This window comes from Engraulis encrasicolus, chromosome 4, assembly GCF_034702125.1.
Source record: "Engraulis encrasicolus isolate BLACKSEA-1 chromosome 4, IST_EnEncr_1.0, whole genome shotgun sequence".
Classification (NCBI taxonomy): domain Eukaryota; kingdom Metazoa; phylum Chordata; class Actinopteri; order Clupeiformes; family Engraulidae; genus Engraulis; species Engraulis encrasicolus.
The window spans coordinates 26929258-26951216 of NC_085860.1; the positions used below are offsets into that span (position 1 = coordinate 26929258).

The 21959-nt window shown below is 45.8% G+C and overlaps 2 protein-coding genes across 4 annotated transcripts in view; one reads left to right on the forward strand and one right to left on the reverse strand.

Annotated features, from left to right (window-relative positions):
- Positions 1–3310: 3310 nt before the first annotated feature.
- LOC134446796 (trichohyalin-like) lies at positions 3311–5090 on the reverse strand. The gene is made up of 2 exons (XM_063196091.1): positions 4838–5090; positions 3311–4544 (listed from the first exon to the last, which is right to left on the reverse strand). The coding sequence occupies exons 1-2, from the start codon at positions 5078–5080 to the stop codon at positions 3705–3707; spliced, it is 1083 nt and encodes a 360-aa protein (XP_063052161.1). The 5' UTR covers positions 5081–5090; the 3' UTR covers positions 3311–3704.
- A 1140-nt stretch (positions 5091–6230) lies between these two features.
- The window catches only part of kif21a (kinesin family member 21A), a 65693-nt gene continuing 49964 nt past the window's right edge, over positions 6231–21959 (forward strand). For all 3 annotated transcript variants that reach the window (XM_063197036.1, XM_063197037.1, XM_063197038.1), the window contains exon 1: positions 6231–6659. In XM_063197036.1, the coding sequence (XP_063053106.1) occupies positions 6613–6659 (47 nt within the window). In that variant the 5' untranslated portion in view covers positions 6231–6612. The remainder of the gene's footprint in view (positions 6660–21959) is intronic.

Sequence of the window (21959 nt, forward strand, 5' to 3'; positions counted from 1 at the left end):
TTCACACAAATGCAGGAGTTCGATTTTGAAAATTATACATGTCAAAGTTTTCTATATGAATGCCCAAGGTGGCTGCTCTGCTCTGGATGTTGGCAAGCAGATCTTTAATATAAATAGGGTTATATGTTTGTTATTAATACTGTATTGTTAGAGTGTGTGTGTGAATAATGATCTCACCATCACATGTTAAGGTGCTTGGAGTCTGAGATATCTATGGAGACTGGTGTGTGTGTGTGTGTGTGTGTGTGTGTGTGTGTGTGTGTGTGTGTGTGTGTGTGTGTGTGTGTGTGTGTGTGTGTGTGTGATAATGAACTCACCATCGCATGTGAAAGTGACCGGTTCCTGGGAGTCTGAGATCTCTATGGAGACCTTCACCCCACTGCTGTTGTCGCCGCCCTCCGAGCGCTGGGGGATCACCGGGCTCAGAACATAGCCAGGATTCGTCACCAGGGCACTGTGCACAAAATTTGACCTCAGTCTGGGGGCAGGGCGTACAAAGCATCATCATCATGCCATCAGGGGGGCCGGCGTCAGGTGGGTCAGGCAGATCAGGTGGGGCGGCGTTAGGGCTCTGACCCAGAACGACCGCATCGGACTCCAGGTCCAGGTGTGTGTGTGTGTGTGTATCCCAGCTGGTAGAAGAATCAGTGACGTTGGCAAAGGGGTCACTCGCTGTGGGTCCAGAGTTCTGGGGGCACACCATACGAGACGAGCAGGCAGAGGCACAGATAGGAGTAGGCAGAATCGGATTCGGAAAGACGGAAGGCTGGTCAGGTTACCGGGGCTGGAGAGTAGAGAGTCCGACAGATACAGGTCAATCACGGGTAGTCAAGCAGAGCAGGGTTGGGTAAGGCCAGGGGAAGGGCTAGTGACAGGGGGCGGAGCCAGTAGGATCATGGGCGGGACCAGCAATCGACAGCGTCCGTGTCGGGGTTCCAACCCAGAGCGACCGCATCAGACTCTAGGTCAGGCACCGGGTCGGGCTCCGGGTCGGGGGCTGGCTTTGCAGCAGCAGTGTCCATCTGGGGGCTGGCCAGCACAAGCGCATCTGGGGCGGTGGCTACGGGCGCATCTGGGGCGACCACCAGAAAGTCAGGAGTAGCACCAGGCAGACCAGAGGTGGCGCTGTCTTCACAGATGGGCAGGGCCTCACAGGTGCAGATTGGCTGGGTAGGACAGCCGTCCTCTTGTGAGGCTGCACAAGCCATGGGCGTGACCTCAAGGCCAACACCAGGTTCAGGGGCGAAGACAGCTGCAGGTGGGCCGGTGTCAGGTGGGTCAGACAGATCAGGGGGGTGGCGTCAGGGGTCCGACCCAGAGCGACCGCGTCAGACTCCAGGTCAGGCACTGTGTGTGTGTGTGTATCCCAGCTGGCAGAAGAATCAGTGACGTTGGCAAAGGGGTCACTCGCTGTGGGTCCAGAGTTCTGGGGGCACACCATACGAGACGAGCAGGCAGAGGCACAGATAGGAGTAGGCAGAATCGGATTCGGAAAGACGGAAAGCTGGTCAGGTTATCGAGGCTGGAGAGTAGAGAGTCCGACAGATACAGGTCAATCACGGGTAGTCAAGCAGAGCAGGGTTGGGTTCAGGTTTGGGTTCTTCTGAGGCTGCGCAAGCCATGGGCGTGACCTCAAGGCCAACACCAGGCTCAGGGGCGAAGACAGCTGCAGGTGGACCGGTGTCAGGTGGGTCAGGCATATCAGGGGGGTGGCGTCAGACGGGTCAGACAGATCAGGTGGGGTGGCGTCAGGGCAGGCAGGTGGAGCAACGGCGTCTGTGTCGGGCATCTTGGGCGAATCGACAGTGTCCGTGTTGGGGGTCCGACCCAAGTGCATCACGTTCAGCAGCTTATTGAATTGTGGAGTGTGTGTGTGTATCCCAGCTGGCAGAAGAATCAGTGATGGTGGCAAAGGGGTCACTCGCTGTGGGTCCAGAGTTCTGGGGGCACACCATACGAGACGAGCAGGCAGAGGCACAGATAGGAGTAGGCAGAATCGGATTCGGAAAGACGGAAAGCTGGTCAGGTTATCGAGGCTGGAGAGTAGAGAGTCCGACAGATACAGGTCAATCACGGGTAGTCAAGCAGAGCAGGGTTGGGTAAGGCCAGGGGAAGGGCTAGTGACAGGGGCGGAACCTGTAGCATCTTGGGCGGGATCAGCAATCAACGGCGTCCGTGTTGGGGGTCCGACCCAGAGCGACCGCGTCAGACTCCAGGTCAGGCACCGGGTCGGGCTCCGGGTCGGGGGCTGGCCAGCACAAGCGCATCTGGGGCGGTGGCTACGGGCGCATCTGGGGCGACCACCAGAAAGTCAGGAGTAGCACCAGCGACCGCGTCAGACTCCAGGTCAGGCACTGTGTGTGTGTGTGTATCCCAGCTGGCAGAAGAATCAGTGATGGTGGCAAAGGGGTCACTCGCTGTGGGTCCAGAGTTCTGGGGGCACACCATACGAGACGAGCAGGCAGAGGCACAGATAGGAGTAGGCAGAATCGGATTCGGAAAGACGGAAAGCTGGTCAGGTTATCGAGGCTGGAGAGTAGAGAGTCCGACAGATACAGGTCATTGACGGGTAGTCAAGCAGAGCAGAGTTGGGTTCAGGTTTGGGTTCAGGCACAGGTCCAGGTGCAGGTGCAGGTGCAGGTTCAGGTTTGGGTTCAGACACAGGTCGAGGTTCAGGTTTGGGTTCAGGATCAGAATCAGGTGCAGGAAAACAGACAGAATCAAGAGTGAGATGCCATACAGTTTGGTGGTAAACGAGATGGAATGAGCAGAGACAAGTGGGGTCAATCATAGAGAGCAGACTGAGCAGAGAGCAGAGTGGCAGGTGAGTGAAAGTAGCAGTCATAACCAGGCAGAGAGAGAGAGAGAGAGAGAGAGAGAGAGAGAGAGAGAGAGAGAGAGAGAGAGAGAGAGAGAGAGAGAGAGAGAGAACCAGAGTGTTAAGAGGCAGGGGATTGAGCTCATGACATTCATTGTGAAGTTGTTTCCATTTTCTGTAATTGTCGAAGGTACTTGTTCTCTATGTCTTGCAATTTCTTCTTTTTATCCAGCCGTCTTTGCTTCAGCGCAGCTATTTGCTTAGCATCCCACTCTACCTTCTTGGTCTCCCATTCTTTGGCCTTCTTTTTCATCCAGCCCACCCACTTCAGGCTACTAGTAGGCACCGCACGCTCCTCCCCTGCCATACTGTCATTCTTATCTTGATTGCTCATGTCTGCTGGAGTCTCTTCTTCCAACTTCATTTCCATTTCCGACCTCAGACTCCTGGCAGGCGCTGCACGCTCCTCCCCTGCCATACTCTCATTCTCATCTTGTTTGCTCATGTCTGGTGGAATTTCCTCTTCCAACTTCATTTCCATTTCCCACTTAAGGCTAGCAGGCGTTTCCATTTTCTGTAATTGTCGAAGGTACTTGTTCTCTATGTCTTGCAATTCTTCTTTTTATCCAGCCGTCTTTGCTTCAGCGCAGCTATTTGCTTAGCGTCCCACTCTGCCTTCTTGGTCTCCCATTCATTGGCCTTCTTTTTCATCCAGCCCACCCACTTCGGACTACTAGCAGGCGCCGCACGCTCCTCCCCTGCCATACTCTTATCCTCACCTTGATTGCTCATGTCTGGTGGAATCTCTTCTTCCAACTTCCTTTTCATTTTCGACCTCAGGCTACTAGCAGGCGCCGCACACTCCTCCCCTGCCATACTCTCATCCTCATCTTGATTGCTCATGTCTGGTGGAATCTCCTCTTCCAACTTCATTTCCAGACCTTTTTGCTGTCTGGTCCTTTTTTTTCGGGCCTTTCCTTCTCACCACTGGATCCTGTATTTCATTGCCATCTGCGTCACAATCTGCTTCTTTCTCCATCTTTGCCACCTTTTGTTTCTTCTGTTTCATGAATTTGCTGCCGGTTCTCGTCAAACGGCTGAAAAGTCCGTTCCTCTCACCTCTTGGGCTCTCCTTCTGTTTCAACACTGCATTGAGGCTGCTGTCTGTCAGCTCTTCCTCTTGTGTTTTGTCCTCCACTAGCTTTTCTCTCAGTTTCTTTATATCTTTTTCCATTGTCGACATCTTCTTCATCAGCTCCAGTTCCCTTTGGTGCGCTGCCTCAAGCTTTCTCTCAAGAACTCTCTCCCTCTCTGCCCTCTCCTCATTTTCCCTCCGCAAAGCCATCTCTCTCTCAAGCGCCATCTCTGCCCTCTCCTCATTTTCCCTCTGCAAAGCCATCTCTGTCTCATGCGCCATATCTACCCTCTGCTCCATCTCTCTAAGTTGGCGCTTTAATTTTCGCCACCTCTGGTCCCAGGTCCAGGTTGGTGGGCCATCGGCGTGTCTCAGAACCCCTTGAACCCCTTGAAACCCTTGTTGCTCCAGTTCAAGAAGTTTGCGCAGTTCTGCCTCCCGCCTCTGAGATAATGCTCTCTCTTCTTCCAGTTTTCTAACAGCTGCCTGATAGTTTGCCTCTACCTCTATTGTTAATTCTTTAATTCTGGCATCGTGCTTCTTTTTCGCCACTTCTCTCTCCATAGCTGCTTCATGCTCCAAACTCATCAGCTAAAACAAAACAATATAATTTGGGACATGGTCATTACAACCATTGAACAACGCAATACTTACATTCAAATAATTCTATAGCCAATTAAAAAAAATACCAATAAAACCTCAATCAGATGTTATAAAGGTCTAAAACTCTAAACTGTCAAATGTGCAGAATGTCAAGGTAGGCCTATTACAGCCACTATTACAACTTTTCGGGGAGCATAATGCTGGTGTTGACTTAGACCAAGATAGATTTTATATAAACATCATTTTTAATATTAAATAGTAATGTCAGTCTTGTCACTCACATGGTGCTGGTATCTCTCTGCCTCTCTCTGCCTCTCCTCCTCCCCAGCCCTCCTTGGTCTTTGCTCCTCAACTCGTTTAGCGCTCAGGAGTTCCCTCAGCCAATCTGGCTCCTCCTCGGCTCTCCTCCGCTCCTCCTTTTCCTTCTCGGACCTCATTATCTCCTCGAGCCATTTCTTCTCATCTTCAATCTTCTCTGCTGTCCACAGCCGCTCTGTCATCCTTTCTCTTTCCCTCCTCTCCATATCCTCAGCATCTCCTTTAAAAGGGTCAGTTAATCATTTCCATGAACTCATATGCCTAGTGCAGTACTAATCAATTTGGGAATACTTTAAGGGTAAATAAATGCATATATGCTTATGGGTCCTGCCTAAAAGTGCAGTAACTTAATCCTATACTTCAACAATACAACCATTAAAAACTCTTACGCAGTATCCAACAGGCACCACTCATACATAAAGTAGTCTATTTATTAATGCACAATATATGATTGTGACATTTTTTCAGTATCCTGTTCATTTAGAATGAACACTTGCCTGTATACTTTAGCAGGTCAGGTATTCAGCGCAAATATTTGTAGGCCTATTTCATATCAGAAGTGAACGTTTCTCTTCTTCAGACTGTGTACAATAGACGTGCGCTATGGCGACCATTGTTGCGTCATTAATTTGTCCGATTGACCGTCCACGACGTTCGGTCACGAAATGAAAGCATTCCATATCATATTCCGTGAAATGTTCATGACGCACCTGTTACCGCGTCGCTAATGGGGGCCTACGGCATGTTTGGGCACCTCTGCATAGCTATCCAATGCAGGCAATATGTCGGCCTTGACCTGATACATTTTAATTACTTAAAAAGGTAGCTCCTGTTAACATAATGTAGAGGCACCACTTTTTTCTCCAACTTTTTTTAAAAGCCCATTTGTATTCCATTTTAATGGCCACATGGTGGCGCGTTTTGGCTCCCCATAACCCATTTTCCCCACAATGGCATCGCTCATTTGCTTCTGTAAACAAATAATCTTAATATGACCATATCTTTTTTTTTTTTTAAAGAAAAAAAAAACCTGAACCTATCACATAGCCTACAATTTCCTAACACGTGTTTCACTCATGTCATAGCTGGCTATTTGACCAACAACCAGGCTAAGTCTATAGTCTAGCCTACTAACTGATTAATACTGTAAATAAACAAAATGTAAAATAACAGTGTATACTATTTTATTGCACACTGTGCTATATTAAAAAGCATGATATGGCATAATTTACATAGACTATGATGTCAACTCTGAACCGTGCTCCGGCTTGGAGGGCGTGGTTATGTGATGCATTGCGGCTCAGTTCAGTTGCCATAGCCAGTGCAACGTGTGTGTGTGTGTGTGAGAGAGAGAGAGACAGTGAAAGTGTATGAGTGTGAAAGAGGACTTTTCTTTATGGCCCCGGTGCCCAGTGCACACCATGCTGAAATGAGACGCTCTGGTCCGCCAGTGCCAGTCACTCCGCTCGCCGAGAAGGGTGGGAGACGTGTACCTGCAAAATGTTGTCCACTGCAAAGGAATACAGCAGTCGTGTATTTGCTGAGCTAAATGCAGACGTATAGTTTTTTCGACAATGTGTGGGGTGAGAACAAGGAGGTGAGAGCGCGGACTGTTGCTTGCCCTCTCCGTGTTTCAGAAACTGCGCACTCTCGCCAGTCTGACGCCAGGGAGGCGCACAGCTTGCCGTCCTAGACAGACTGGTCATTTTTTCCACCTGCGAAACAATAACACGCCGAAATGATGTCTGTGGGACAGGACGAGAGCTCCGTTCGTGTGGCTCTACGGTAAGATGCTGTTGTCACCTTTGCACAGTGATGCTGCGACGTGAGCAAGCATATTTCAGAGTATCTAGATCATCGGGTAGGCTACATGCGATTGCTAAACACGGCTTTCAGCTATCAATGCCTTAAATCTAAATTTGCTTTCCCCACCATCAAAACCAGTTGATATAAATTGTAGCCCTGGTTTACAGCCCCTGCCCTCTTTCGACCAAGTGGGTCTGGTGAATTTTGCTCGTCGTTTTCCTTCCCCAGATACCTGCAGCTTTCTGCTGCTCAACTTCTCATATAATTGGACATCTTCGATGTCCAATCACTTCGTTGTCCATCACACTGCTATCAGGACAAGTATCACAGCCCAGAAATTAACTGACTGTCAACATCCTGTCTAGCCTACTGTACGCTCTTCTGCGCAGGAGCTGGGCCCTGCCCCGGTTTGTTCATAGCGCAACACCGCATTAAATAAGCCATGTCGGTTGAATGTGGAACTGATGTATTTTATGTTCAGTTCTTCTATTCCATAGGCTACACAGCTGTTGTGCAGTCACTGTGGTACATGTGGATATGTGAATACAAGCAGACAGCAGTGAGGCCGCACACTGACAGACCGGTAATCAATGAAAGGACGGCTTTATCGACCTTGTCCTGAGCACCAACTGGGTTTAAACCGTCATCTACTGTCCAATTTTCAAAATCAGTCCTGTTCCTTCTGTTGCCTTTGTGGTGTCTGAATGGACGAGGGTGTTTTTTTTCCTGAATGATTATGTGACTTTGCTGTAAGTTCAGCAGGAAGACATTCATTGTCAACAACTGCTGTAACCTCAGGGAATCTCTTGGTGGGTTTCATAATTCATCACCTCAAGTCACTCTCGATCAGAGCCTCGAGTGAAAAACATGTGTTGGTTGCCGAATGTATGGTCGAAGCTGCGCACTGCTCTCCTTACCTGACCCGCTCTATAGGCCTACTGGTCGGTGTCAGCTTCGACAGCATGCACTTATGCTGATACTAGGCCTTGTGGTCCATGTAGATTTGGGGACCATATGCAATTTGACCAAAAGGCTCCATATTACATGTAGGCCTGTCTTGATGGATAACTAGATAGTACATTCTACTATTCCTCTTTTTATATTCTCTCTAATACAACTTGGCATGTTGTGATTCAGCACAGTAGGCTGTCACAGACATGTCATTCAGCCTTAATTGGGGACAGAATCCACAAATCTTTTTTTTTGCATGCTCTAATATTGTCATTTGAACAAAACACGATTAACATATTAATCTATTGAAAGTGAGTAGGCCTACATATGGTTTCTGTAATGTCTGGACTGACTTTGCTAGTCAACCCAGTAGTAAGTGTGTAGACTGTGGGCCATAGAGCCTTTAAAACAGTGGTGTTGTGGGGATGTCAGTGGTGCCTGTTTGACCTCCACATTGAGCCCCACAGCCTCTTGTAAGCTGTCAACACACAGGCCTTTGCACAGGCTCGCCTCGCCACCTGGAGGGTAACCTAAGAGGCTGGTTTACTGACTAATGCTGAAAAGTTCACTCTAGTTAAGTACGCTTCCCATGATATGCTTTATGGCTTCATTCTAGCCTAGTAAACTATTTCAAACCCTACCGGCAGAATATGGGTTTTTTGCCTGGTGGGTTGGTCTAGCCTCGCACCATAGGGAATAATCATATATGGGCCAATAATCCTCCTGGGTCTGACCCCTGATTACAGTGCTCTGTATAGTTTTGACTCTTGGAATAGTTTTGTCATTGGGATGCATTTTGCCTATAGTGCAAGCCCAGACTATAGGCTACTGTAGCCTACATGCATACACTGTAATTCATGTTATAGTCTGGTTTGCCAGGCTAGTTTCAATCTCCTATCAAAACAAACAAATGAAGATCTTGCAACAGAGAAGATGCATTGTTCTATCCAGATGCTTCTTAATTGAATAACCCCAAAGTTTGCCTCTTGAAGTAGTCACATGTTTTGAATGTCTACAAATGTTTGTATGCATCTTTTGGCAAAACAAGATAATAGCCCACCTAACTAAATACCATTTCTTTTATTAAGTAAGACTATTCTTTTTTGTCGAACACATTTCAAATTGTTCCTTGCTGAACAAGCACAGACACAATGAGTTGACATGAGCAGAATGTATAGCAGTTGTATGCTCACAGTAGGTGGAGTAAATACCATATTTTGACAGTACTGGTTGGACCAGCTGGTGTGGGTTATTAAGTACTTAGTTTAAGGCTTCAGATCTCAAAAGACTCAATGAATGGACGAGATAGTGAAAGCATTCAGAGTTCTAGTGCCCATTCAACCGCAAAAGGCGATGAGCAACCTCCATTCAGAAGCCATGATTGGGGCGTAGATGTAGGCGGGGGTTTAGCAGGGCATTTGCCCCTGGGCCCAGGGCCCTCCTGTGTTGATGGTGGGGGCACTATTATGACCTTTGCAGGCCGTATGGGGGGCCCTATTAGTGTTTTGCCCTGGGGCCCTGTGTGCAATTGTTCCGCCACTGAGTCATGACTGTAGTAGTGCTGTAAACAATCAAGCACCACATACAACATGCAATACATATGACGATTTTGCACCGCCACTTTTTAGATTTAACCCGTTAAGACACGGCGTTATAAATTTGCCCTTGCTAGAATAGCGATGACCAAGTCATAGTGCATTACTAAATGCCCTGTGTTATGTCATAGTATTGTAGTACCATGGCACTTTAACTGTTCAGTGATTATTACAGTGTGCCACTGAGGTACGGCGTGCATTAAGGGGCGAAATATTGTTTTTCATCCCCACTATTGTAGAAGCTAAACATGCTGTTCAGTAGTGCATACTCTCCCTTCCTGGAACAAATACGTGGCACTGTGGAATATGCAGTCTCTGGTGCCAGCTACTAGCCTGCCCAGCCACCACTGACTGGCTAAAACATAGTGGACTGGACGGCAATGTAATGTAATGAAATGTAATTTAAGACAGCCACATCCTCTGTGCCAGATCAGGAAGTCATCATTTTTTTTAGCTGACTAGAGGGGGTTGGTGTGACGGTGCAGTTTGTGTTGTGATGGTGACACAGCCAGGCCCAGTGTGGCTGTTGTCACTGAATGACTCAGCGTCTCTTGTCACTGGAAGATTTAGCTAATCAAGACATCTTGCATTCAGGGGCATTACATTACATTACATTACATTGCTTTACATGGCATGACATGGCATTTAGCAGACGCCTTTGGCCAATGTGACTTACAAGGAGAAATTTAAACAAGAACAGGGTAAGGCACAGTGTACAGTTGCAACACTGATAGCATTGTCCTACACAGAGTAAAGAAGAAGACGTAGCAAATAATAAGATGCATTAAAAGTGGCAGAAAGTAAAGACATCAAGATGCAGTGTGCAGTTGCAACACTGACAGCAGTGTCCAACACAAGGTAAAAGAAGCAACATTAAATAATAAGAAGGTAACAAGGCATATTGAATAATAAACAATTACATTGCATTTCATTACATTACATCAACATTACATTACATTACATTACATTGCATTTGGCTGACACTTTATAACCAAAGCGACTTACAAACGAGGACATAATCATAACCAACATCACTAGCAGATACAAAGTGCACAGGAAATATACAGAACAACAAGGGCAGATGAAAAGAAGTTAAAAAAAAAGTAGAATACACACACACACACACACACACACACACACACACACACACATACACACACACACACACACACACACACACACACACACACACACACACACACACACACACACACACACACACACACACACACACACACACACACACACACACACGTCAAGAGTTTGGCCTGGGGCTAGGGCAGCTCAAGCATTAGTGTAGTAGATAGTCACGAAAGAAGAGAGTCTTTACTTGCTTATTGAAGGCTGCAAGAGTTGTGCTTAGTCTTGCCGCCTCTGGGAGACCATTCCACCACTGGGGAACAACTACAGAGAACACTGGGAGTACCTACAGTAGAGCTTGCAGGTGGCAGAGCCAGACGGCTTGTAACGAATCATACAGTCATACTGTCATATAACGAATCATACGGTCGACAAAAGAAAACAACAAAACACTTATGTTTGTCATCACACATGAAGTGCAAGATACAGCACTTTTTCACATCTGGACCGTATATGGCTGGTTGTATCGGATATGAACCAAGTCCAGTTTGTCATTCAAAACGCATATGGAAATCCTGCTGGCTGTTACACTCTATTTAATATAATGTTCTGTTAATACAATGTTCTGATTGTAAATTACACATTAACACACGTCACACAATCACACATGACTTCAATAAGGTAAACGTCATCTGTGGACTACATGAAGCGATGATGCATTGGATACTGTACATTCGGCCTGATTTGGATCAAACAGCACCAGGCTGGGGTGTATGAGACGAATTAAAATATGTTTGTGGGCTTTCCATTGTCTAAAATAACGGCAGTAGGCTACGGTATGTTTGAAATCTGAGTACTACATTGGTGGTTATTATGGTTATTGCTTGTCACTGTGTATAATCTGTTTATAACACACTATATCAGAGTAGTGGTGGGAGGCCTTGTTCCAGTTACGGTCCATCACAGTGCAACATGCTGTAGACGTCCTCCCCCTACCCTTTCCTCCACCCCCTCTCCTCCACCCTTTTTGTAGTGTGTCTTTCTTTGGTGTGTAATCTGCGTTGTGTGTATTCTTATGATGCGGGCCTATAAGTAAAAGGCTACAGTTAAACTGGGAACTCGGAGGCTAAAATAGATGTCAGTCCTCTGCCGAACGAGACGCTGGGGCTGGGGCTGGGGCTGGGGCTACGGGACGGGGCCGCCTGCCGCTGACTTTAGCCCAGCCTGGAAGACGCACGTTGACAGTTGCTTCCCTTAATGGTGTGAAAACTATGCAGCTGTGTGTAGTCTGTCAGTCAACCACACATTTAGTTTCTCACTCTTTTTTCTCCTCTCCCTCTCTCTCTCCTCTCATTTTCTTAAAAGGGGGGCCGAGAGAGAAAGAGAGAGGGAGAGAGGGAAGTGAGTTAGTGTTTTATGTGCTTCTGTGCCTTTACAGGGCCACAGTAGGAGTTGATTCTCAACAGCAGGTCCGGCACAAAGTCATCCGAAGGGCTCCTTAACCCAACACATGCACTGTAATGACTACCCAAATCTGGGCCCTCACTCTGTCTGGGCCCGGGACAACTGACCCCCCCCCCCCCCTCTCTCTCTGAACGGATCGGGATAATTATACAGTGTCTGGCATGCATGCCCCACCCATCCTCCATCCATCCCTCTCTCCACCCATCCTCCATCCATCCCTCTCTCTCTCTCCCTCCCCCTGTGTTTTCCATTTCTCTGGTTTGCAGTTTGGACAGTAGCAGTGTTGCACCTACAGGCAAATTGAGGTCAACAACACCATCAGCACATGTCTGTACAGTACAAATACAGCAGATGTTACATTAGTACAATAAGAGCTGACATACAGTAAAACCTTGAAGAATATCATACACCATAGATATGTCACACAGCACCTATCAGAAAGGCTGTGTGTGTGTGTGTGACGGGGCGCTGTCGCGCAATGCGCTAAGCCCCCCACATTTAGGCTTTCATGCTCATGGGGACCCCGGTTCGAGTCCGGACGGGGTCATTTCCCAATCCTCCCCCATCTCTCTCTCCCACTCACTTCCTGTCAGCATATCATACTATCCTGTCAATAAAGGTATAAAAAAGCCCCTAAAAATAATAATAAAAAAAGAAAGGCTGTGTGTGCAGTTGAAATGTGTAACAGTGTGAAAAAAATGATGTACTGTAACTGTACATTACTATTTATTACTATTACTATCACCGGGGGTTTAATTGTTTTATGTGTTTAGGTGTGTGGGTTTATCCTAATTTAACCCTATTTAGTTGTGTGGTGTGTCGATGTTCAGTGCCATGTCAGCTAACTCATCCTGCTTCCGACATTCTCTGGGCTACATTCCAGCTTAAGCCCGCCACTCAACTTTTGACCTCTCTTTAGAGCTACCACTTCAGTAGACTACACACCCAGTGCTTGAAGTGGGGGGGGGAACTCAGGGGAACTCAGTTCCCCCACCTCTTCATTTTTCATCATCAGAGCTCCTGCACCTTGTCCGGCATAAGGCACAGCATTAGGCCGGATGCCTAATTGATTAATTGATTAAAATGCATTCAAATGCATTAAATTGCATTTAAGAAGCGCAAATTTTCTTGGGGGATGACCCCCCAACCCCCACCTCCAGAAATACAGCCTTGTTTTTGCTGTCACAGACATGGTTACTCTATTTGGTACTGATGGGATTGTCGGAAATTCGGGGTTCCTGCACTTCTTTTTGGATGGTATTTACGGACGATCAGGGTTCCTGCACCTCTTTTTGTTCCACTTCAAGCACTGTACACACCTAAGAGCCTTCATATGCCCGCTGTCTACATCCTTACTGTATGTCTGTTCACACACCAGATGCGACCAAAGCGTCCAGAGAGAAGGAAGTAATTATTTGTCTACGGATAGTTGGCGAATTGGGTGAACAAAGAGAGCAAAAAAGGAGAAGTTTAAAGTCTGTTAACTTTATGTTAGGTGTGGCACAGTTAAGCAAAAAGCAGTTGTGATGTGTGTACGTATGTACACGTTTTTGAATGACCCAGATTGACAAGCCAGAGCTGCCCTGTGATAAGTGTCAATCAAACATCCCAATGTCAAGTCATGAGCAAATACAGCAGAAAAGCCTTCTAGGGCGAATAGCCTGTTCAGACCCCATGAGGACCTACTGGCTTTAGGTGCTTCTGGTTTGAATGAGTGGTTAGGGTGTACACACTGTATGCACATACAGTACTCGCACTGTGTCATCTGCACTGAGCATGATCACAGTAGAGCCAATTCCAGTGGTTGTTTTGATCAGGACTGAGTTGTAGGCTTGGATGTGGATTTGATGTGGAGTTGGAGGTTGATCTGAATTCCAGTTCCGTTGGCCTTGGCAGCTCAATGTGTTGTTTTGTTGGTTTGTCTGATCATGTACTTAATTTAACTGATCATGCACTGAATTTCAGTTGTGTGGATGTATCCCTGTTGACATTGAAGATCTTCAGGATTACTTCATGGGAAGCACTGCATTACACTACAGTACATTTAGCAGATGCTTATAAATACAGGTTGCATTGTAGTGTAGTGTATTGTATGTATGTAGTATGATTTGTTTTGTTGTGAAAGGTAGCCCTCTCGGAAGAGGAGTCTTTCCAAGCTTCTTACAGGTTAATGGGGATAACCCTATCCAGCTGGTCACTTATTTCACCACAATGACTGAGAACCGTTTGGACGGGATTTGCCTTGTGTCAGAGGGCAAAGCTAGACAGTTGGTATTGGAGAAAGGCAGCATCCTGGAAGGGACATACTGTAAGGCTTTAGGATAGCCTTCAGATAAGCTGGAGCAGACCCTAAAGTAGCTTTGTAGGTGGGCCAAAGCCCTGTGTTTGATTTGAGCACACACAAATTATTATTCCAAGCGAGCCTGATCATGATTCATTCTGAACCATGAAAGCATAAATACTGTATGTTCACCTCCTGTCCACTTACTGAGGTAAGGCAAGGCAATATTTGCATAGCAAAACACCTATTCAGACAATCTTAAAATGAAAAATATTTTCAGTCCATCCAGTTTACATTCTTCTCCACAACAATATTTTATTTTCTGGAAATCAAGACTCATCAGACTGTCTTTAAGTGCAGCGCAGAGCCCAATCTTCAGAGATGAAGTTGAACTTGATGAAATTTCTGTGATCCATCAAGACTATATTGGATTTCAATCTCTGTTAGCAGTTTACTCTCTAGTAGGTATCAACCTGTACTATACTCTGTCTGACCCCCAGGGCTGGATTAATGCACACACTAGATATGGCTGCAGCCTAGGGCCCCCCACCTGCCAGGGGCCCCCACAGGCTAGATATGGCTGCAGCCTAGGGCCCCACACCTGCCAGGGTTCCCCAGATTGGCCAAAAGTGAAAAGGTGCAGAATTGTGACAACATGCAATATTGGAAAATGTATCTGCTGTGTTCAGTATGAAACTGTTTATGTAAACTTGGTGCAAAATTTGCCCACAGCAACCTGTAGCCTAGGGGCCCCAGGCCATCTTCATCCGGCCCTGCTGACCCCTCTATCTACTTGTGAAGAACACCCTTCAGTTCAGACCTTCAAACAGTGACAGCGTTCCCACCCCCCGTGGTGGTAGCGGCTGGCTTTGTGTGTGATCATGATGTGTTGTGTGTCTTGCTGCAGCTCTGGTGTGTCAGGGGCTCTTGTTGACACAGAGATGGGAGTGCTCTGTCAACAGCACATGCTTGAGTAGGGCTGAACTGAAGGCCTTGCCTGCCTGCCTGCCTGTTGGTTGGAGGGCTGTGGCCTAGGCCTGTCTGTGACACTGGAGTGTATGCCACATGTGTACTTGTACTTTACTGGCCCACTATGTCAAAGCAATGTAATTCACACCCTGTGTCATGGAGATATATTAAAACATATGTGTGAACTGAGGGCCTGCCTGTGTCTGTGAGACTGGCGTACCTCATATGTGCACTTTTTCTTTTCTAGCCTACATAGCCGACTACTGTATGTTGTGAACTACTGTATTCTCAGTCTATGTTGTTGTGCAGTCAGTAGTGAAGGAGGTGAATGTAGTGAACTTTTCCGTCTCGGATTGGGTGTGAGTTGGGGCCGTGCCCACCAATGTCATGTGTCATTGGCTCCAGCTTTTAATGGCGGGCCCCTCTTTAAACAATAGAACACACACACACACACACACACACACACACACACACACACACACACACACACACACACACACACACACACACACACGTGCGCACGCACACACACACACACACACACACACACACACACACACACACACACACACACACACACACACACACACACACACACAAATTGGCAAGCTTGACATTGTTATGTAAGCATGTCAGCTTGAAAAACAATCACAGCCTCATAACGTGTATACTATGAACAACATATAAAGTATTGTGTCTTCAAAGCTACGTATGTTTAATGTGTAGCCATTTTCCCAGTGAAAAAACAATGCTTTTTTCCACTTGTTACACTTAGCCGATATATTTTTGGCTTTGATTTTGTTTTGTTTTTGCCCCAGTCAAGGAAGCTGACATGGGGGTACAAAGGGGTCATGTGTCCCGGGCCCAGGTGGAGATGGGGCCCAAAATTGGGTTTCCATTACTGTACATTGTATATATTGTATGGGGGGCTCTTTCAGATTACTTTGTCCTGGGCCCAGCAAAAGCTGAAAGCCACCCTGGCCACAGTACATGTGTGGATTTCCTGGGTTGATAACAACGCCTTCTCCAAACGTCAATAGTGCAATTGGATATACCCCTGCTACTGTTCACATGTTCAGTACTTAGCTGCTAACCCATGTGCTCACTATATTTAATAACCTTAGCATTATGCAACCGATCAGTGGAAATGACAAAATAAAAATGTCAATCAAGTTGAAGCAAATGTGTTGTACATTCTACCGATTAAGGCTTTATTTCACTGATTAGTTGTACAATAGTTTGTCAATTGATCGATTGAATGATTTAATCATAGTTAATATGTACTGGTATCTCATTTTCCCCTTTGCACACAGTGTAGGTATGTTTCTTGGCGCAGATCACCTTACATCACATGCTATTTATGTTTTTTAAATAGTATATGAAGATTATATTCCACTCTATTAACACATTTGGTAATATGGAAGGCCTTATATGGCCTTCATAAAGTTAGTATTGTAAACTTAGTACCCAATTTATGATTGGAAAAGATGAGTCTTAAATGTGCTTGTTGTTGTTTTATATTGAACCCTAACAGCTGACATCTGGCTGTTGGCCAGTATTGTGAATGAGTACAATGAGCACAATGAGCACTGGGGCAGCCGTGGCCTAGTGGTTAGAATGTTGGTCTTTCAATCTAGGGGTTGCCGGTTCTAATCCCCCCTGACCTCTCTCTACATCTCCATCCATGACTGAAGTGCCCTTGAGCAAGGCACCTAACTCCACATTGCTCCAGGGACTGTAACCAATACCCTGAAAAATAATAGTTGTAAGTCGCTTTGAATAAATGAAAGTGTCAGCTAAGTGTAATGTCATGTAATGTAATGTAATGAATGAGCGCTAAAAGCATGCTGAGTGGAGCTGAGCAGAGAAGAGCTACTGAGAGAGGACATTGTAGCCAGGACCTCTCCTGGGAGCAGCTCTGCTGACCTCATCCCCATACTCCGCACCACACCAACCGGATTAAGAGCAGATTACAGAAGGTCCATCTGAATAATATTGCACAGCAGTCCGCACTCAGCATGGTTTTTGTAGCTATTTTGAATCACTGAACACGCAAGCTAAGGAGCGAAGCAGATTTTCCGTGTCTGAATGTCACTGTGGGGGAACAGGGTACAACAGCTCCATTGCTTTGTTGTGGTAGTTACATGTCAAAGTACATGTGTTTTGGGAGTTAGTGGTTATGAGGAGTATTTTTGTTGGCTACTGTAGTTCTACAGTATGCTGGTAATACATGGTGTAATTGGTTTCTACTACAAGTAATCTTTCTTTCTTGACAAAATTGTTGCATTGTCGCTTAATAGAGGTATGACATTTGAAGTTCATTCAACATTTTGATGCAGATATGTAGTAGGGAGTAGCCTACATAGATTAGGTCAGATACCCTAATCTCACTCATCCTTTTTGCTTGCAATCCATGACTCAGGATGTGTATCAGATGCTTTCTTTTGCGAATGCGCTCCTGAGCAGGGGATGAAGAGTTAAGGTTTTGCCTGTATACCAATATGGACTTGTTGGTACCTGCTGAGTGAGAGTTTTTAGAGCCAATGCCAGTATATTACGGTATAATGTTGCTGAACACACTGAGCCATTTGAGGCTTATCCGGGAAGCGTTAATGGCAGGAAATAAAGCACCATTGTGTATACTATTTAGCCACTACACTACTACACAGTTCATGTCTATGGTATGACATCATGTTGCCAGCTCTATGTTAAGGCAAGTGACACACTCATGCCTATTGCTTAACACAGTGTGTAGTCACATGTTTGATAACAAAAAATAGACTCGTCTTGGCAAATGGAGAAAGTGACGTAAATAGCTTGGTTCAGCTTCCCTTTGTAGCATTAGTATTTGGACTGCGTAGCAGAGTAAAGATACTCCATACAGCTAAATTGCAGAACATCATTCTGCTCATCCTGCTATGCTAGGAGCGCTCAAGCCAATATGAGCTTTGTGAAAGTTCCGGATGGAGGGTATACTATAGACCTTTTGGAACTACCGGTTCTTTCTAGTCATGACATCTTTTGCTGAGGCAGATATCCTGGGTTCAGAATAAAGCCCTACCCCACTTTTGCTTGAGCCCATTAGGTCACTGAACCTGTGGTAGGAGTGCAAGAAGAATGATTATATGGCAGGATTATTTTTCAAGCCGTTGTTGGCTCAATATCTTGGTCAATCCCTAGTCAATCCCTGGTTGTCTAATATAAGGTCTGTTGTGCTTTTGGATTCTCCCTCTGCTCAATTATGAAATTATTTACCAAAAGTATTGCCAGGAAAACACATTTAAAGTCTTGATAGTAGTAGTACTGTATAGTATGTTATCCTTTTTGGGGAGGCTTAATCTTTTCTCGTGTGATAGGCTGCTGTTTTTCCCTTTCACCTTACATGACGCGTTAACTCTTGGCTACTGTAGAGTAGAGTAGAGTAGAGTAGAGTAGAGTAGAGTAGAGTAGAGTACATGAAGCATGGCGCGTTACGTTACATGATGCGTTAACTCTTGGCTACTGTGGCTGACCTTTGTGCTGGAGGGGCTTGGCACTGAAATAGAGCTGCCACTCTGAAGGGGCTGCCGTCTATCTGAACCGGCCCAACCAGCCGCCATGTTTGACCTTTGACTTGCTGCCTGGAAATGGAGGTGTGCGATTGGCTGAGGTACAAATAGCCTGCTCATCAATGTGCCATGAGGTAGAGGTACACACCTACTCCCACGCCCCCAAACACCACACGTGCGCGCACACACACACACACACGCACGCGCACACACACACACACACACGCACGTGCGCACACACACACACACACACACACACACACACACACACACACACACACACACACACACACACACACACACACACACACACACACACACACACACACACACACACACACACACACACACATATACACACACACACACACACACACACACACACACGTTCCACATCAATCAGGGACCCTTTTAGCAAGTGCCAAAATGATAACTCTACTGGTACATCTTGGCAACCACGTACGCTATGCAGTTGTTTTTAGTTTGGTTTGTTGATTACCATGCTCTGTCAGTTTGTACTATGCCTGAAACTCTCAGAATAGCTCTAGCAGTGTGACATCACAATTATAGTCCTAACAAATACAGTGGGCACAGCAAGCTTATCTGCAGTTTATCCCCAGTTTTTTATAATATGTTGTCTGCTTCAAATCGTAACTGTTAAATATCTTTCCATCCTCTAAGCAAGGAAAGTAAATGGTCCATTGTGGTGCACTGAGTGCTACCCATTCATCAAAAGTGGTCTCTCTAAGGCAGTGTTTCCCAACCAGGGGTACGTGTACCACTGGGGGTATGGGAGCACACTGCAGGGGGTACTTGGAAAAATGTTATTTTTATAACAAATGTATGTAGCAGTCACATAAGGACAGAGAAAGCGATATAGAACATGAATTAGGGGGTACTCATGGCACAACTAAGAGGTTTAGGGGGTACGTGAGACAAAAATGGTTGAGAAACACTAGTCTAAGGCTCTACACATTAGCCACTGTGACTAACGTCTTCATAATTTGATGGACAGGTGTGCTCCCACCATCCCACCATCAGACAATACTATGTTTCACTGGGGCGTGAGCAGTGCACATTAGATTCAGATGACTCCACTAATGAGCTGATTTGACCTGCCTGGTGTGTTTTGTATTCACAGTGGGATTAGCTGGGAGAGGAAATGGTCGGACTGAGTGATTGTAATGATCGGTAGATGTACAAGACTGGGGTGCATTTCTCGAAATGATAGTTGCTTACTACTTTTGTATGTTAGCTACTTTGTTGTTTGCAATGCAGTGTCCTATTGGCAACTACCCAAGTTGCTAACTGCTAACAACTACACTTTCGAGAAATGCACCACTGGTTTGGCACCTCTGCTTGATGACTGATATCAGATGTTGAGTGTCCTCATAGCCAGAGCTTGGAAATATTGCCAAGCCATCAAAGTGTCATCTGATGGCTCTCTTACAGCAGTCGTTAAAGGTTATCGCAGCCAACCACTCATAATGTTAATGTCTTATGTTGCATCCTTAAAGCTTTGGTCTCTTCTTCTGAAGATATGGAGGAGGAAATTCAAAGATACTGTACGTGCAAGAGTTTGGTTGGAGAGGAGATTAAGAAGAGGAGAATTTAAAAAGAGAAGATGGATAGGAGAGGAAATGGGTTCACATGGGGAAATCCATGCCCTAATAGTTTTAATTTCTCTTTGCTCCATCAGCTAATCATGAAGACTCAGGCTTAACCCTTGGAAAAAAACTATGTTACGCAAAGTGAGATTTGGTTTGGCACATTAAGTCCTTAAATAGTCCATGAAATCTCTCAAATGTTCAGAAGGTAAACGTCAATCTTCTAATGTGAAATGGTTTGGGTTACTTTATTTTTTTTGCATTGCGTATTGGCTTAATGGATATTTTACATTTTTCTTCTGTACAATGTTAGACAGTATGAAAAAGGCAGGCACCAGCTCTGACAGTGAAGGTGCACAGCCGAGTCGAGGTCTTTACATCTCAGAGTGATATGTAAAGAAACGTGCGGACGGAACCTCACCTCTACCCGTCCTCTGTTATAGTACGTCATTGCTCCATCTCTCTCTCTCGATCTTTCTTCTATCTTCCTCTCTCTCTCTCTCTCTCTCTCTCTCTCTCTCTCTCTCTCTCTCTGTCTCTCTGTCTCCCTCACTCATTCTATCTTTTATCTATCTTTCTCCATCTACTGTACCTTCTTCTCTTTCTGCCTCACTCTCTATCTCTGCTTCACTCTCTCTCTCTTTGTCAGTCTCTCTCCCTCTTCCCCCCTTTATATCGCTCTCCCCTCCTTTCCCTCCTTTCTCTCCGGTCTCAGTCCAGTGCTGCGCTAACTGTGCCAGTGTGCAGGTCCTGTGTCACACACAGACACAATGGCCACAGTGTTACTCTCCTGGCCAGTATTGTCCTCTGGTCCTGGGGCCTCACAAAGAGGCTGTTCTTCATAGAGGAGAGGAGAGGAGAGGAGGGGAGAGGAGGGGAAGAGAGGGGAGGAGAGGAGAAAAGAAGAGTGGGCCACTGTCAGGTGCTTACTATACTATGGTCACTCACTAATCTGCATCAATTATTAGGGGCTTCTTTTTGTGCCTCCTTTCAACACCAAGTATGCTTCTCCAAGGCATTTACTTTCCAGATTGTACCAGGTTTATGACTTCTATAAAACGCCAATTCAAGTTTTAGGGTTTTGGCGAGTGGAGTCTTCTGTTCTGTTTCCATTTGAAATTGTCCCTGGGATGAGTGCCAAAATCAAGAAATGGCTGGATTGATGCTGGTTCAAAGGGATGATTCACTAATTGTGACACTAAGACTAATTCCATCCACAGCCAGAGGAATGAGTGGTCTCACTGGTTGTCCCTTCGACCAGGGCGGTAGCATACAGATGTTATAGCCACAGCCCCGAGAACTGTAAGGTTATGAAAACTTGGCCAGACCAAGCTCACCAGCTGTTTGTAACATGTTGCGGTTTGAAATCTTTTGTTGACATGACGAATAATCTCTCAGTTCTTGTCTCCATGTCTCTCTTTCTCTCCTGGAAGGATTGAGATTTAACACTTGTTTATTGTATCATTCCCAAAGATTCATGTTACAGGTGACTGAATAAGGCAACACATTCAGAATATGCAGAGAGAAAAAGGGGAGAACATGGACCCTTCAATACCATGTAAACTGTAGCTTATGATTATTAAATGACCACAGTCTTGTAAATGCACACCACTTCTTTTTCAAGCGCTTCAATGTTTGTTTAGTAGGATTCAGCCACAGCCATGAGAACTGTAAGGTTAGGAAACTTGACCAGTCCAAGCTCACCAGCTGTTTGTAATGTGTTGCAGTTGAAATTAAGGATCTTTTGTTTACACGATGAACAATCTCTAAGCTCTCTTGTCTCC

What these genes read in the sequence shown, in the direction of transcription:
- LOC134446796 (XM_063196091.1), bottom strand. Translation starts at nt 5,080, where the DNA reads ATGGAGAGGAGGGAAAGAGAAAGGATGACAGAGCGGCTGTGGACAGCA. An exon ending in CAGAGAGATACCAGCACCAT is followed by an intron (nt 4,545 to 4,837) that starts GTGAGTGACAAG and finishes GTTTTGTTTTAG; the next exon opens with CTGATGAGTTTGGAGCATGA.